Source organism: Schistocerca serialis, chromosome 7 (genome assembly GCF_023864345.2).
Source record: "Schistocerca serialis cubense isolate TAMUIC-IGC-003099 chromosome 7, iqSchSeri2.2, whole genome shotgun sequence".
NCBI lineage: Eukaryota > Metazoa > Arthropoda > Insecta > Orthoptera > Acrididae > Schistocerca > Schistocerca serialis.
The window spans coordinates 550,891,843-550,904,503 of record NC_064644.1 but is presented as its reverse complement, the minus strand read 5'-3'; the positions used below and the strand labels follow the sequence as shown (position 1 = coordinate 550,904,503).

General features: G+C 43.5%; 1 protein-coding gene across 1 annotated transcript in view; it reads left to right on the top strand.

The window, feature by feature from the left end:
- The first annotated feature begins 1,882 nt into the window (after window positions 1-1,882).
- LOC126412553 (lipase 3-like) overlaps window positions 1,883-12,661 on the top strand; it is a 146,594-nt gene continuing 135,815 nt past the window's right edge. Inside the window, exon 1 of the mRNA XM_050082204.1 lies at window positions 1,883-1,995. Within this exon, the coding sequence (XP_049938161.1) occupies window positions 1,885-1,995 (111 nt within the window). The 5' untranslated portion in view covers window positions 1,883-1,884. The remainder of the gene's footprint in view (window positions 1,996-12,661) is intronic.

Here is a 12,661-nt window from a genome sequence, read left to right as displayed (position 1 = left end):
ATGCCCCAAGGAGACGGGCATCTACTCCTTGGCCAACGTGGGGAGGGTGCAGCTCAGGTATCGGCAGTACGATCCCTGTGTTGTCAGGGGGCTACAACCTAGAGGGTACATGACGACCCCACCACAACGGGCTGGCTACCGTGCTGGATTTCTGGTGCCATGGAAAGTCCATCATGATCGCTGGTGCAGATGGAGATGCACTATGGGCGTAACTTGGACAACCCATCAGGCGTTTAGGCCCAATTTGAGGAATAATGGGTATGGTGACAACGCCGGTGCAATGCTGAGTGCCAAGGTCTTAGTGCACTTAGGACCAGTGGTACACCATGTAAGGTGTCCTTCCCCAAAAGGCTCGTACTTCTGTAGAATTTTGAAAAATGGAGGTCAAACCCCAAGGGGGACCATCACATTAAGGCCAAAACATTGGAGACTCCTTTTAGTCGCCTCTTACGACAGGCAGGAATACCGCGGGCCTAGTCTAACCCCCGAACCCGCAGGGGGGTACAAGGGAGAGGCTAGCTGGACGTGCGTTAATGTAATAGGGAACGGTTTCCATAGTACCAGAGGAAGCCATAGACAGCAAAAACTGTAGGGGAAGACAGACCGGAATACATCTAATAAATAACTGAGAATGTAGGGTGGAAGTGCTACTTCGAAGTGAAGAGGTTGACGCAGGAGAGGAATTCGTGGCGGGTCACAAAAAAAAGTTGTGTGTGTGAAATCTTATGGGACTTAACTGCTAAGGTCATCAGTCCCTAAGCTTACACACTACTTAACCTAAATTATCCTAAGGGCAAACACACACACCCATGTCCGAGGGAGGACTCGAACCTCCGCCGGGATCAGCCGCACAGTCTATGACTGCAGCGCCCCAGACCACTCGGCTAATCCCGCGCGGCAATCAAAAGACTGCTGACATGTAAAAAAAAGGCACAGTGTAATACGAAATCTAATCGGAACACAATACTTAGGACCGTTTCGCGACTTCGTTGAGTTCTCGTTAAACATTAATGAGAAATGGCCTTCATAGTGAAGGTAAAGCTGTTCGTATGAAAAAATCCTTTATTCTGTCACACGTGGGTAAAAGATACCAGTGAATGTGGCTGAAAAAGATAAGAAAGTCAGATATGTATATGACTCGTGTCTTAACAACTGTCTGGGACTTATGTCGAAAACTAATTAACTATTAACAGTCAGACACAGCTGTGAGGTCAAGAAGATTTCTCTCTACTGCCTAGATGTCACAGGTAACGAGGTGTTTTATTTACGAACTAACTCAGAGAAATTTAAGTGCGTGATTCCTTACCATGGCCCGAATAGGAGGCCAGACCATTACTCATCAAGGGAAAACCTAAAGGTGATCGCGCTATTCAAGCTCTTCTGAAAGTTTCAGTCAGCCTAAAATCTTTCCCATTTTCCACAATCCACGCTGACTGCTCTCCTTACTGAACCAGGCCTTCCCTTCGGGAGAAAGAAGTATCCATATTAACAGCTGCAAGATAAAGATCAAAATTGGACAACACATTCGTAGTAAATTGCGCGCGTTTCCCCTCTGTTACACAATAACTAAGCTTGTACCGGGGCAACTACCTTTTACGACAGCACGAAGGTATATTTTTCACTTGTCAAGCAAATGACTGCTGCACACGGTAATTACACACCTTGTAAAATGTGGGACCGTCGCCTTCATTTCTTTATAACTTTTATGTTCCTTATCTGTGATGTCACCCTGTTTTCCTTGTTTATTCCTTTTACAAGGCTCGAGTGGTATGCACGAAGTAACTTCGTACTTATTGCTACACCTCTTCCGATAAGGCAGTCACCTTGAGAATGTCGCATATAGACCTCATCGCCGTCGCGACAGATCAGTGTGCGATGCACGTCATGGTTGCCGTCCAGCGGAAGGGTTCGTTACTGCCGCTGCTCGCCTTGTTAGTCCTCGTCACAGCAGAGGACGGCCCCAACAATGTTAACTCCGACGCCTACCTCGACACGGTGAGAAACACTCTCCACAGGCAAGTGTCAGAGAGAGAGAGAGAGAGAGAGAGAGAGAGAGAGAGAGAGAGAGTGTGTGAGACAGAGTGAGAGAGAGAGAGAGAGAGAGAGAGAGAGAGAGAGAGAGAGAGAGAGAGTGAGAGAGAGAGAGTGTGAGACAGAGTGAGAGAGTATGACTCAGAACAGTTGTACAATTCCCAAAGTTGGCACGCGCAAGATTTGCTGTCTGAAAAGACAATAATGGTGGGGTACATCACCAATTGCTCGTCTACAAGGTAGAGCTAGTCGTGGAAAGAGAGCAAGACTTGTAAAAATCATCAAAAGCGTCCGACTCTAGTGCCACATTCACCTACAATGACATCTACATACGCACTTCAGTCACCGTGTGGTGCATGGCAGAGGCACCTTGTACCACTACAGTTCAGTTCTTTTATCTTGGCGGTTCGCGCATGCCCGCCCAGAAGCGGGAGATGGCTGCGTTCCCAGTTGTATGCGCCATGAGAAGCAGCGCCATAGTATTAGTTCGCAAACTTACGTTTAGGGGGGGAGCGCGCAGTTGATGAAGTAAAGCCACCACGGCCGCATTAACCCTTTCGCTGCTACAGAGACGGCTCCCCGCATTCCGCAATGTACGCAATTTTTTCATCATTGCACTGCTCGCCTGTGGACAGACACATGGTGTTTCGACTGCTTTGGCACACTTTATCATTCGATTTCGCAAAAACTATTTGGCCCAAAATTTTGATTTTTACACATCTTCTTGACTGATACCTTCCCCCCATAAATGACTTAATTTTGTTTCGATGTTCAACGCAGTTATTGTGCAGCTTTAGATGTAGTAACCATTGCACGAAATTTTGAAGAATTTGCAGAGGTAAAAGTCCATAGCGTATACTTTCCGTATGGTCGATTACGCTAAAGCAGCTCGTCATCCATTTCATCTCCCAGAGGACTTTAAAATATCACTCAAAATACCGACAAAAACTGTTGGTATGGTTATGAATTACGTTTCGTCGAAGTACAATAGGAAATAAACAATTACCGCTGTTCTTTATTGCGAAAAAGCGGTTAGTGAGAATGATACAAACACCTTTCCTTGCTATCGCCTGAATTAGGAAGCTTATTGCTTGTTTGGTTTAATCGTCCTTACGATCTTGTTTAATTCAGGTCGCTGTACAACGTTACGTCTAGATGTTTAATCGACGGGACTGTGTAAAACAGCACTCTACTGATGCTGTATTCGATCATTATATGATAGCTTTTCCAACTCATCTGCATTAATTTACATTTTTCTCAATTTAGAGCAAGCTGCCATTCATCAGACCAAGTAGAAATTACGTCTAAGTCATCTTGTATCCTCCTATAGTCACTCAACGATGATACCTTGCCGTACGCCACAGCACTATCGTCAAATAGTAGCAGATTGCCGCTCATTAAGCCAGATCATTTATCTACACTAATGGCCATTAAAATTACTACACCAAGAAGACGTGCAGATGATAAACGGGTATTCAATGGACAAATATATTACACTAGAACTGACGTATGATTACATTTTCACGCAGTTTGGGTGCATAAATCTTGAGAAATCAGTACCCAGAACAACCACCTCTGGCCGTAATAACGTCCTTGATATGCCTGGGCATTGCGTCAAACAGAGCTTGGATGGCGTGTACAGGTACAGCTGCCCATGGGGCTTCAACGCGATACCACAGTTCATCAAGAGTAGTGACTGGCGTATTGTGACGAGCCAGTTGCTCGGCCGCCATTTTCAATTGGTGAGAGATCTGGAGAATGAGCTGGCCAGGTCAGCAGCCGAACATTTTCTGTATCCAAGAAGGCCCGTACATGACCTGCAACATGCATTACCTGGCTGAAATGTGGGGTTTCGTAGGGGTCGAATGAAGGGTACAGCCACGGGTCGTAACACATCTGAAATGTAAAGTCCACTGTTCAAAGTGTCGTCAATGCGAACAAGAGGCGACCGAGACGTGTAACCAATGGCACCCCGTACCATCATGCCGGGTGGTACGCCAGTATGGCGATGACGAATACACGCTTCCAATGTGCGTTCACCGCGATGTCGCCAAACACGGATGCGACCATCATGATGCTGTAAACAGAACCTGGATTCATCCGAAAAAATTACGTTTTGCCGTTCGTGCACCCAGGTTCGTCGTTGAGTACGCCATAGCAGGCGCTCCTGTCTGTGATGCAGCGTCAAGGGTAACCGCAGCCATGGTCTCCGAGCTGATAGTCCGTGCTGCTGCAAACGTCGTCGAACTGTTCGTGCAGATGGTTGTTGTCTTGCAGACGTCCCCATCTGTTGACTCAGGGATCGAGACGTGGCTGCACGATCCGTTACAGCCATGCGGATAAGATGCCTGTCATCTCGACTGCTAGTGATACGAGTCCATTGGAATCCAACACGGAGTTTCATATTATCCTCCTGAACCCACCGATTCCATGTTCTGCTAACAGTCATTGGATCCCGACCAACGGAAGCAGCAATGTCGCGATACGATAAACCGCAATCGCGATAGGCTACAATCCGACCTTTATCAAAGTCGGAAACGTGATGCTCCGCATTTCTCCTCCTTACACGAGGCATCACAACAACGTTACACGAGGCAACGCCGGTCAACTGCTGTTTGTGTATGAGAAATCGGTTGGAAACTTTCCTCATGTCAGCACGTTGTAGGTGTCGCCACCAGCGCCAACCTTGTGTGAATGCTCTGAAAAGTTAATCATTTGCATGTAACAGCAACTTCTTCCTGTCGGTTAAATTTCGTGACGGTAGCACGTCATCTTCGTAGTGTAGCAATTTTAATGGCCAGTAGTGTATACAAAGTATAACAGTGATCCTGTAACGCTCCTATGTGGCACTCGTGACGTCTCCGACGGACACTCATCGTGCAGAAGAACATACTGAATCTTGTCACTTGAGACGTATTCGAGCCACTTACGTATCTGAGAACCTATTCCGTACGTTCGTAATTTTGCCGTAAGTTTGTCGTCGGTCATGGTGTGGAACGGTGTCCGAACTCCAGGAATATGGAATCTGCCTCTCGCCCTTTATCCTTGGTTCGCAGGATATCATGTGAGAAGAAGGTATTCATAATTGTCACTGCGTCTACGAGCACACGACCACTTTTCATCTCTAGTGCCACGTAAAAGTAGCAGAGAACGACTGACCAGAGTCGAATGTGTCGTTTTGAGGTCTCAAGTCTTATTCGCGTTTGTCCCAAATGCGGTAAAGATAGTAAGCTTCACAGTTACGTTTAGTCTAAAACGATAAATGTAGCTTTGTACAAATTCTTCCAATCCATATGTGGCATAAAGCAAACCAGTGCTTAGCAGTATTGGTTAAAAACAGCCTTGGTTGCAATTTTAGTTTATTATTTTCCAACGACGCGTTTCGCCTTATTTAGGCATCTTCAGGTTAACTTTTCTAGATGGACGCGAGAGGCACCAAGATCTGCATAACGCGTTCCCGTTCACAGGCGCGAGTAACAGACCATTTTTGGAATTCCTTTGTGATGGTCTGGATAGATGTCTGCTGTTACACATTACGACCCTCTTCAACTGTTGGCGGTCTCTGTCAGTCAACAGACGAGGTCGGCCAGTACGCTTTTGTGCTGTACGTGTCCCTTCACGTTTCCACTTCACTATCACATCGGAAACAGTGGACCTAGGGATGTTTAGGGGTGTGGATATCTCGCGTACAGACGTATGACACAAGTGACACCCAATCAGCTAACTACGTTCGAAGTCTGAGTTCAGCGGAACGCCCCATTCTGCTCTCTCACGAAGTCTAATGACTACTGAGGTCGCTGATACGGAATATCTGGCAGTAGGTGGCAGCACAATGCACCTAATATCAAAAACGTATGTTTTTAGGGGTGTCCCAATACTTTTGATCACATAGTGTACTTGCGTCCTGCATCGCTACATTATAGACTACAGTTCGTCATTAACCATTTTCACAGCAGCTATTAGCTTTTTTGCCCACAGTCCGCGTTATGTTCGCAGTATCGTAAACACTGAACAAAGTTAACTAGAACTGAATGTTTCACTTCCTTGAGCGTCTGTTTAACAAATGTTTAACTCAGGACTTTATTAGTTGTTTATTTATAGATGCAATAACTTTCTTATGACACAGTCATAACCGGTTTCAGCCGTACAATGACCATCTTCAGATTCTAAAGGCAGCATACACTGAACACAGGTTCATTCATTGAGTTTGACAATGCCGCCTTCAGAATCTGAAGATGGTCATTGTATGGCCTAAACAGGTTGTGACTGTGTCATAAGGATGTGATTGCGTCTGTAAATAAACAAAAAAAAAATTCACAAAATAATAACTCATTGACAAAATGTTTTTTCCAAAAGACTGTGCACTAGTGTTCAACTGTTAACAGTTTTAGTTCAAATGGTTTATCAGGCGAATTCATAACACCATTGACCTAGGTCACTGGTATCGTAAAACAAGAAACCAACGGTGTTGAATTAGTGTCCAGGGTAACATATCACTGAACATTATAAATTACTTTCGTTAATTATGCACATCTGCGCACATCTAGGATATTTACCCTATGGCGAAAATTCTGTTTATCCATTAGCTGACTGATAAATGCGTATACTAAACTTTAAATAATGACTATGAAGAAATCTTAACACGGCAACACACAGAGTTCCGTGTATGTAGCCTGTGATAACACCCACAGCACGGACATACAGAAGCACAGAAAACCCTTGGCATTAGATCAAGTCCCCTATGCTGAGTGATACATGCAAGTCCCAACAGCAGATGCACTGCGTGACTAACCTAGCATGTATGAAAAGGACTGATCGATGTAAATTTAACTGAAGAACAAACAAGTTCGAGCACAACACGTTATATTCACATAAGCAGAGTAAGTGTTACACAGGTGGATGCATTAACTACACACTACAGGATTGGTTCTATCACGACAAAAATACAACTTTTATCTATTCATTACTTTGTAATATGTACATAGGCTGCCCCTATAAGACAAACTACGTAAGATACCGACAGGGCTATAATCCTCTTACTTTCCCTGAAACTGAATCCATACAAACTATAAGGTGGATTTGTGTAGGTATGTACTGATGTTCCACACCGGGTGCTAAAGCACTGGATCTATTTGAACCAAACTTGTCTGCAAACTAGCACTGTAGGGAAAAGAAGCACCTCCCTCTCAAAGGGGTGAGGGTGGAGGTGAGGAGGGAAAGTAACTGAGTTCACGACGGGTAAACGGACACACTATGTTCATCCAGTACTTGAGAATGAGAGTACCTAGTGACTTACAACAAATCATGCGCGTAGTTTCAATCGTTTGCGAGCCTTTTTCTCGCTGACAACCCCAGCAAAATGATCGAAGGGAAAAGTTTATTGTTTGTTACATTTTCACTGTTCATGCATAAAAACTCCCGCATCAGGCATGTCGTTTTAATTTAATACTTCTTTACTACTAAGGCTATTCGCGTCACATTTTGCGGACGCTATTCGCCTATACCCCTGAATACAGCTCCAAAAGAATATCATTGGATGACAGTTCAAGATGTGTGACGTTATAAATGCTGGGATGCGTGAAAAAATGTCGCATTATGCAAGGCATTTTGATTTATTATTTCTTTACTAATAAATCCGTTCGCCATACATTTGGCAGACCGTATCCACGTATAACATACACCTTCACACTTATATCACTGTACGACACATAGTTCAGCAGGTATGATGTCAAACTTTGAACTGCGTGAAAACAAAACTGCAAGACAAAATTCGATAGACACGCAGATGAAATATGTGTACAAATATGATTGAAATACGCCAAATATATGTGAATTATATATGAGAAGTGTGAATGTAGGCAAAGCTCCGCCTGAAACTCTGTATCATTGGTACACAAATTACTTACTATCTCTAAATAAAAACTATGGGACTAAGAACCAGAAGCCAACTGTTGTGACGGAAATGATAACGTGGAGAGAGAAGGGGGAGGAGGAGATGTACACATGTAGAGGAGATGGACACTAGACACTGCTAGGGGGAATAAGAAGATGGACAGACAGTGGGTCAGAAAGAAATTGACAGAGAAGGAGAAGATGAATGGAAGGTAGGGATAGGGAACGTAGAGTGAGGAGGCAGAGAAAATGGACGGAGAAAGGGGAAGAAGTGGACAGTGTGAGGGAAGTGGGGGAGATGGACACAGAAAGGAAAGCAGAGGAGATGTTGAGAGAGAGAGGGAGAGGAGATCGACAGGAAGAGATGCGAGGAGAAGATGAGCAGAGAGAGGGGGAAGGGGAGATGGAATCAGAGGGTCAAGGAGGAAATGGAATGGGATGAGGAGATGGACAGAGAGAGGTGGAGGAGAGGGACAGTGAGTGAAGGTAGGAGCAGATATAGGTGGTAAGGAAGATACAGAAGACATGAGGAGGAGATCAAGGGGATGAGAAGATGGATTTGAAAGGATGAGATGGAGGAAGGAGGAAGGAGTAGATGGATACGGGGAATGGAGTACATCGACAGGTGGGAGAGGAGCAGATGGGCAGAGAAATGACCAGAGAAAGTGGGGGAAAGGGGGGAGGAACAGTTGTAGAGACAGGGGAAGGAGGACACAGACAAAGCGTGGGTGACAGGGACAGAGTAGGTGGACGAAGAGAGCAGGGAGGAGGTGATGAACAGAGGGAAAAAAGCAGGAGATCGACAGAGAGAGGGGGAGAAGGACAGGTAGAGCAGAGAGAAGAGGAAGAGGAATATGGACAGGGAGTGGAAGAGGAGGAGGTGGACAGAGTGTGGGGATTGGAGGAGGTAGGCAGAGAGAGGAGAGAGGACGATGGTCAGAAAGATGCGGAAGGAGTAGATGGAGTGGAAAAGGGGGAGTTGAACAGAGAGATGGGGGAAGAGGAGATGGACTTAGAGGGTGTGGGATGAGAGGGACAGAGGGGGACGGAGCAGACTGACAGAAGAGATGACGAGACCGATCCCTCAAGATTTTACAAAAATAAATTTGTGCTTTTATGTGAGGTGACAAATTGCATACAATCGCAACAATTACTTAATTATCAGTCATAACAAGACTGATATTTAGAGTCTAGTTGGTTGGTTGTTACATATGTTAATAGTGTTTAAATGAGCAAAGTACTGCCACAGTTCCTCATCACAAGACGCTACTCGCGAAATCGGACGCTGCACCTGCGGTCTGCATACCTTGGCTGGGAAAGAGAACGTAACTTTTGCCTTCGCAACAGTCCTCAGTGAATATAAAAGCTTTACCCTATTACTCAGCAGAGCATTCGCATTGTTATTACTTGGCCAAATAACGAAATTATTATCACTGTCTTTCTAATATTAATCGCGTGAGCTCTAACTGGATTGTTGTTGCACAATTAAGGCAATCGACTACTAAGTAACTGATGAAGTAGGTGCCCGCACGTATTCTTCATCCACTATTACTGCCTTAAATGTAACGCTGCCTACCTTCAGTATTGTTTTCAGACCGTGATTAAATCCGCCAATAAAAACAGTTTATTTTTGCAGGAATAGGAAAAGAGATGTTTGTAGCTCACCTTACCAAATCCTCTCAAAGAAATATTATGTTCAGGCTCTTCCAGTTGCAAAACTCTGAAGAAGTTAATCTGCTTTCGATTTATTATGAAATTTACTGCGAAAATTTAAAAAGCAATGTGACTTATACTTAAAACTGCAAGACGGAAGCAAGCAATAATGATTCTAATACCACTTTCAGGCAGCCACCTTTAAAATCTTTACGTTATTAATTACTCAAACTTATTGACTGAACTGTGAACTTTCTTTCGCCAAAATTTACATCAGCAAATGCATTTATTTTAGGTTTAAACCCATTTAAATTCTTTTATAAATAAATCTTATATTTTGAATATTCACATTTCACACAGTGCAACCTACAGCATCCTTTCTTCCAATGTGTTTCTTTCACTTGTTTAATGAGTCCTCTTTCTCATTATTTTCAAACATGGCTCTTTACTTTTTACTCACTCGTGAGGTAACTTTTGCCAGAAAACACTTTTTTCCCACGCATAACCATACATCAGCATCTACATCTACATACACAATCAGTAAGTCACCGTACGTCGCGTAGCGAAGGGTGCCCTGTACCATCATTAGCCATTTCCTTTCCCGTTCCACTCGCAAATAGAACGAGGGAAAAACGACTGCCGATATGCTTCCCTATGAGCCCAAATTTCTCGTGTCTTGTCTTCGTAGTGCTTACGCAATCTATGTTGGAGGCAGTAAAATTCTTCCGCAATCAGATTCAAATGCCGGTTCTGCAAATTTTCTCAATAGTGTTCCTCGAAAAGAATACGCCTTGCCGCCACCAGGGATTCCCGTTTGAGTTTCCGAAGTATCTTCATAACACTTAAATGTTTTTCAAACCTATCGGTAACAGCTCTGGCAGCCGGCTTCTGAACTGTTTCGATGTCTTCCTTCAATCAGATCTGGTAGGGATCCCAAACACTATAGCAGTACTCAAGAACAGATCGCACTAGCATCTTATCTGTGGTCTCTTACACATCTACATCTACATGAATACTCTGCAAATCACATTTAAGTGCCTGTCAGAGGGTTCCTCGAACCACCTTCACAATTCTCCATTATTCCAATCTCGTAAAGCGTGGAAAGGACGAACAGCTATATCTTCCCGTACGAGCTCTAATTTCCCTTATTTTATAGTGATTTTCGTTTCTCCCTATGTAGATCGGTATCAACAAAATATTTTCGCTTTCGGAGGAGAAAGTTGGTTATTCGCATTTCATGAGAAGATTCCGTCACAAGAAAAACGCTTTTCTTTTAATGATATCCAGCTCAAATCCTGTATCATTTCAGTGTCACTCTCTCCCATATTTCGCGATAATACAAAACGTGCTGCCTTCTTTGAACTTTTTCGATGTAATCCGTCAGTCGTGTCTGGTAAGGATCCCACACCGCGCATCAGTATTCTACAAGAGGACGGACAAGCGTAGTGTAGGCAGTCTCCTTAGTAGATCTGTTACATTTTCTAAGTGTTCTGTCAGTAAAACGCAGTCTGGTTAGCCTTCCCCACAACATTTTCTATGTGTTCCTTCCAAATTAAGTTGCTCGTAATTGTAATTCCTAGGTATTTAGTTGAATTTACGGCCTTTATATTTGATTTATCGTGTAACCGAAGTTTAACGGTTTCCTTTTAGCACTCATGTGGATGACCTCACACTTTTCTTTATTTAAGCTCAACTGCCAATTTTCGCACCATTCAGATATCTTTTCTAAATCGTTTTGCAGTTTGTTTTGATCTTCTGATGACTTTATTAGGCGATAAACGACAGTCATCTGCTAGCGACCTAAGACGGCTGCTCAGATTGTCTCCCAAATCGTTTATATAAGTAAGGAATAGCAAAGGGTCTATAGCACTACCTTGGGGAACGCCATAAATCATTTCTGTTTTACTCGATGACTTTCCGTCAGTTACTGTGAACTTATCTCTCTGACAGGAAGTCACAAACCGAGTCACATAACTGAGACGACATTCCATAAGCACGCAATTTCACTATAAGCCGCTTGTGTGGTACAGTGTCAAAAGTCTTCTGGAAATCCAGAAATACGGAATCGATCTAAAATCCCTTGTCAATAACCACTCAACGCTTCATGCGAATAAAGAGCTAGTTGTGTTTCACAAGAACGATGTTTTCTAAACAAATGTTGACTGTATGTCTTCGAGGTAATTCATAATGTTCGAACGCAAGATGTGTTCCAGAATCCTGCTACATATCGACGTTAATGATATGGGCCTGTAATTAGGTGGATTACTCCTACCACCTTTCTTGAATATTGGTGTGACCTGTGCAACTTTCCAGTCTTTGGGTACGGATCTTTCGTCGAGCGAACGGTTGTTTATGATTGTCAAGTATGAAGCAAATGCATCAGAATACTCTGAAAGGAACGTAATTGATATACAGTCTGGACCAGAAGACTTGCTTTTATTAAATGATTTAAGTGGCTTTACAACTCCGATGATATTTACTTCTACGTTACTCATGTTGGCAGCTGTTCTTGTTTCGAATTCTGGAATATTTAGATCGTGAACGCATTCCGGAAGGCTGTGTTTAGTAACTCTGATTTAGCAGCATTTGCTTGACAGTATCTCCATTGCATCATGCAGTGAAGGCATTCTTGCCGCTAACATATTTCACATACGACCAGAATCTCTTTGAATTTTCTGCCAGGTTTGGAGTCAAAGCTTCCTTGTGGAAACTGTTATATGCATCTCGCGTTGAAGTCCGCGCTAAATTTGGAGCTTCTGTATAAGGTCGTCAATCTTGGGGATTTTGCGCCAGTTTAAATTCGGCATGTTTGTTTCGTTGTTTCTGCAACAGTGTTCTGAGCCGTTTTGTGTACCAAGGAGGATCATCTCCGTCGTTTGTTAATTTATTTGGTATAAATCTCTTAACTGCTGCCGATACTATTTCTTTGAATTCAAGCCGCATCTGGTCTACACTTATATTATTAATTTGGAATGAGTGGAGATTGTCTATCAGGAAGGCGTCAAGTGAATTTTTATCTGCTTTTTTGAATAGGTAAATTTTTGGTTTATTTTTAGAGGTTTTGGGGGTTACAATATTCACTCTC